This window comes from Sinocyclocheilus anshuiensis, unplaced genomic scaffold, assembly GCF_001515605.1.
Source record: "Sinocyclocheilus anshuiensis isolate Anshui unplaced genomic scaffold, SAMN03320099.WGS_v1.1 scaffold373, whole genome shotgun sequence".
In the NCBI taxonomy this organism is placed as follows: domain Eukaryota; kingdom Metazoa; phylum Chordata; class Actinopteri; order Cypriniformes; family Cyprinidae; genus Sinocyclocheilus; species Sinocyclocheilus anshuiensis.
Window position 1 is genome coordinate 1,589,081 of NW_015537962.1, and position 5,393 is coordinate 1,594,473.

The 5,393-nt window shown below is 32.6% G+C and overlaps 1 protein-coding gene across 2 annotated transcripts in view; it reads right to left on the bottom strand.

Moving 5' to 3' along the window:
- LOC107667438 (alpha-L-iduronidase) overlaps positions 1-5,393 on the bottom strand; it is a 16,414-nt gene that overhangs the window by 2,332 nt on the left and 8,689 nt on the right. For both annotated transcript variants that reach the window (XM_016459119.1, XM_016459115.1), the window contains exons 7-11: positions 4,038-4,217; positions 3,138-3,354; positions 1,681-1,890; positions 1,372-1,493; positions 934-1,059 (exon numbers count right to left, since the gene is read on the bottom strand). In XM_016459119.1, the coding sequence (XP_016314605.1) occupies positions 934-1,059; positions 1,372-1,493; positions 1,681-1,890; positions 3,138-3,354; positions 4,038-4,217 (855 nt within the window). The remainder of the gene's footprint in view (positions 1-933; positions 1,060-1,371; positions 1,494-1,680; positions 1,891-3,137; positions 3,355-4,037; positions 4,218-5,393) is intronic.

Below are 5,393 nucleotides of genomic sequence, written 5' to 3' on the forward strand. Positions count from 1 at the left end.
CACTACTTTACATTGTAGCAAAGTGTCATTTCTTCAGTGTTGTCACATGAAAAGATATAATAAAATATTTACAAAAATGTGAGGGGTGTACTCACTTCTGTGAAATACTGTATATGCTGGAGACTTGTTTTGAAAATTTAAGAAGAACTTCATACATCAATACAATTTAGATTTGTCTACAAACCTATTTTTTAAAGGAATAGTTGACCCAAAAATGAAAATCAGCTGAAAATGTACTCGCCATCAGGCCATCCAAGATGTAGATGAGTTTGATTCTTCATCAGAATGGATTTGGAGCAATGTAGTATTACATCACTTGCTCAGCAATGGATCCTCTGCAGTGAATGGGTGCCGTCAGAATGAGAGTCCATTGCCTGTTGTCCTCTCACATCAAAATCCACAGTGCTTGATCTGTGCATATTTCTCTCCTAATTCAGATGAGGTGACTTTTTCACTGGAGAGAGGAATAGGATAGAGGACTCATATTTTAACCAAAAGCAACTGTCCGAACTTTAAAAAGTCTCAAAGATGGATTTGTTTCTAACAAATATGCAGCCTTTCAATGCACAAGATGTTAATTGATGGACTACTTGTGGATTATTGTGATGTTTTTATCAGCTGTTTGGACTCTCATTCTGATGGCACCCATTCACTGCAGAGGATCCATTGGTGAGCAAGTGTTCTGATGAAGAAAAACTCATCTACATCCTGGATGACTTGAGGATGTGTACATTTTCAGCTAATTGTCTTTTTTGGGTTAACTTTTCCTTTAAGTATTTCAGCATCAGCCTTTTTAAAGGTTTTTAAGATCCTGAGAAACATAAATGAAGTCATGTGTGTCCAAACCTCTGATTGGTAATGTAACGTTTTGGTGCCACATGCATCTAAAGTGAGACGGCTGTAATGTTATTGCTGCGTCATATTACCACTAACCTGGTTGGGCACTTCCTTAGACTGAGCACAAACGTGTACAAGCAGCACTGAGGGGACAGGAAGGGTTGCCTTCAGCGTCAGAGAGCCATCGGATGGGACCGGCAGAGGCCCATCAGTCTGTGGATCCTACATCATACACATTAAAGACTTCATAAGATGAAAAAAAAAATGTATGTTTTGTACATATTCAATCTCAGCTGAACAAAACAACAGCTCATGAGCTCATTAACATATGGACACCCAAATGAGAAACAAACGGAAGTCTTAAAGGTATATTAGCAAAAAGCAGCCTGTTTAAAACTCAAGCGGTCATGAAAAAAACTGTTTTGGGTGCAAGAAACCTTAAGTAACATTATAAAAAGTGAACTTGAAGGAAAAATTAAATGCTCATTATCTATAAAAGTGTGTTGTGAAGAAGTATGAATGTGTGTGTTGAACCTCTTGGCTCCGTAGCTGTGTGAACTGTTGTGCAGTGGGATAGTCAGGGCTGCCCATGTTCTCCCACAGTTTAAATGGGTTTGTCACGTTATTATCCATGTAGTGTGTCACATACATCAGACCTAGAAACACAGACAGGATAGAACTGTAAATACAAGCATATTCTGTTCTATTCGATTCTACATTCTTAAGAAAATATAACTAATATATGAATATAAACATATTTTCATTTATTTTCCGTTCTTTAATTCCTTTTTTTTAAAACAAGTTAGTTTTTTTTAAATAAGGTGCTGGTTTGTAGTTACTGACCCTTACGCTGAGGTATTCCAGTGAGGCGCAGGGTGATGATGTCTGCGGTGGAGGAGGTCTGGTTATCTCTGCTGTTATACAGCAGGACGGTGGTCTGCCAGCTATCGGCTGTGTTCGGCACCTGAGGGACGTGAACGGTGGCCAGCGCACCCACTGATGAATTCACTTCAGAGCCATCAGTCAACACCTCAGCCTGCACCTGAGTCTCACCTGAATGAATGTGAGAATATCACAAACAATACCTAACAATTATACACTATGCGTTATAGTGGTAGTTGGTATAAGATACCTATATTTCATTAAAGGGGTCCTGTTATGCTTTTTCACTTTTTCAACTTTAGTTAGTCTGTAATGTTGCTGTTTGAGCATAAAAAAGATCTACAAAGTTCAAAGTCCACTTCAAAAGGAGATATTTTAATTAACAGAAATCACTTTCCAAAAACTACAACGAACGACTCGTTTGGACTACAACGCATATTTTCCGGGATTTGTGATATCACAAATATCGACGAATGGGACGAGACCTGGTTGAGAAATCAAGACTTTGCAAAAGAGCATAATAGGACCCCTTTAAATAATTTAATTATATTAAATATTAAGATTTTGGTTAATATATCACAATATACACATTTTAATGGAAATGTCATCAATAAAAATAACAAAATATAACAAAATATTTTATTTAAATAAATTAAGAAATTATTTTATTGATTTTATTAAGATTTTATCTTATTATAAGATTTTGGTCAACATATCACAATATACATGTTTATGGAAAAGTAATTAAGTAATTAAAAAATTTGACTTATAATAAATTGAAAAACTAAAATAACAACATATAACGACAAATTATTTTAAATAAATATTTTATTTATTTGTATTAAATATAATATTTAATTGTATTAAATGTAATTTAAGATTTTGGTTAATATATCACACTATACACGTCTATCGAAAAGTAATTTAAAAATTAAGCCCATTTGACTTAAATTAAAAAAAACAAACCATATAAAAAATTGATTGTTTTATATAAATAAATTATATAATTTTATTTTTATTAAAGATAATATTGACTTAATACATCTGAATACATCAAACCCATGCAATAACATTTTTATTGAAATGAAAAGTGTTTATTGAATGGAAAGGGATCTGCAATTTAATTTTTTCTTTAATTTTTTAAAAGAGTTACAAAGAACTAGCTCTGTATAAAGAACAGCTTTACTGTATAAAGTAGCAGTTAAAAATTGGGGAAATATAAAACATTGGGGAAAAATAAGGAATACATATCGGGTAACAATTTTGTAACCGTATTAATGTTCTTGTATTGCTGTCTTGATAAATGTATGCATTTTTCTTGTATAACAAGAATGAAAAAAATAACATGTAAATAATATTAGATTTAATAGACGTTTCAACTTGTTTTAACTGGTATATTGCCTACTAACTTTCATTACCTAACAATGCCAACAGGCCCATCACAGTCAGGACTGGTTTCCGTAGTAACTGCACATGCGGCGGGTTTGTGTTGTTGATCTGGAATCGGGCGGTGAGAGTGCGCTGGGTAAACGGGTGCGGGTGGTAACTAAGGAAAGCATTGTCGTTGCTAAGCAACGTGTAGTTAACGGTACTGTTCTGGTCAGCGATGAGCAGGTTCTGATGCTGTGAGATGACCTAAAACACACCAGAGACATGAAAGGACAATATATATCTCACTCACTAAATTAACAAGCTTTAATTAATTATTATGGAATGCAATTAATTTAAGAATGAAAAAATATGAAAATAATGAAAGATCCCATTACAAGTCTAAAAATGGGTTTTATGGCTTTTAGTCCATGTCTATTAGCTTAACAAATATTCAACAAAATAAGAAAAATTACTATTGTAATATTTCACTGTAAAATGAAAAAAGAAAAAAAAAAAAAGAGTATTTCAGAAAAATATAATAATAATGACAATAGTATTTTTGTTTTACAGTACACTAAGCAATATTGTGATTTTGGTTTTATTTTGATTAATCGTGCAGCCCTATTTTGAGGTTATAGCTACTGGATACATAAAAAAACAATAGCAATCCTTTTTATTTGTCTTGCCACAACTTTCTGTTTTAATAGGAAATACATCAGTTGAGCAAAGAAATATATATTTGTCAAACCTTTTCATGGAGTTTTTGATATTAAGGATGGGTTCAGGACAATATGACTGAATGCAATTCTGCTCCAGAACCATAAATGGATGTTGAATAAGGAATATGACCTCATGTAAATCACATTTCGTTATGTCCTACTAATCACAAAAATCACAGCTGATGAAATGAGATCTCAGAATGAGAACAAAGAAACACAACTGTCTACCTTAACCACCATGGCTGCGTAGGTGACATCTGCTCTCCAGGTGAGTGGCTTGTTCCAGCCAACCAATGGATCTGCCTCGTCATTGTAGATCGGCACAGAACGAAACTGTGGAAACCTCTGCTGGATCTCCCGCACAGTGACCACTTCCTGCTGCAGGATGGGTAACGAGCTGCCACCTCCCTGAAAAACAAATACATACACACTACAAAAATCCCAAATAATTTTTCCTTCATTTATGTGTGAAACATATGGAAGCTTGTGTCTGCCACCGAATTAAATAAAATGTAATGACTTTATCTCTAACAGTTCTTTTTATCACATTGTTTCCCTTGCATTTCTCACTTTTTTTTTTTAAATTGTGAGATATAAACAGAATTGCAAGATAAAAATTCAGAATTATGAGAAAAAAAGTCAGAACTACAAGATATAAACACAGAATTGAGAGATATAAACTCAGAATTCTGGGGAAAAAAGTCAAAATTGTGAAATATAAACAGAATTGCAAGATATAAACTCATAAGTATGAGATCTAAACTGAAGTATGAGAAAAGGTCGAGATATAAATACAGAATTATTTATACAGAATTGCGAGAAATAAATACAGAATTTGGAGATATAAACAGAATTACAAATTATAAACTCAGATTTGTGAAATATAAAATACATTGCGAAATATAAGCTCAACTGTGAGATAAAAAGTCAGAATTACGAGATATAAACACATATTTGTGAGAAACAAACTCAGAATTGTGAGATATAAACTTAGTTGTGAGATATAAACTCAATTGCTATAAACTCTGAATTCTAAAAAAAAGTCAGAATTGCGAGATATAAACTCAGAATTCTGGAAAAAAATTAGAATTACGAAATATAAACACAGAATTGCAAAATATAAATTCAGAATTGTGAGATATAAACTCACATGTGAGATATGAATTCAGAATTGTGAAATATAAATACTGGTTAAAAAATGTATAGCCTGAATGCTGTATAGCCTTTGGATAAAAGCGTCTGCTAAATGCATAAATTATTACTATTATTATTTATTAATTATATAAACTCAGAATTGTGAGATATAAACTCACATGTGAGATATAAATTTAGAATTGCGAGATATAAACTCATATGCGAGATGTCAATTTAGAATTGCGAGATATGAACTCACATGCGAGATATCAATTTAGAATTGTGAGATATAAACTCACATGCGAAATATAAATTTAGAATTGTGAGATATAAACTCACATGCGAGATATAAATTTAGAATTGTGAGATATAAACTCACATGCGAGATATAAATTTAGAATTGTGAGATATAAACTCACATGCGAGATATAAATTTAGAATTGTGAGATA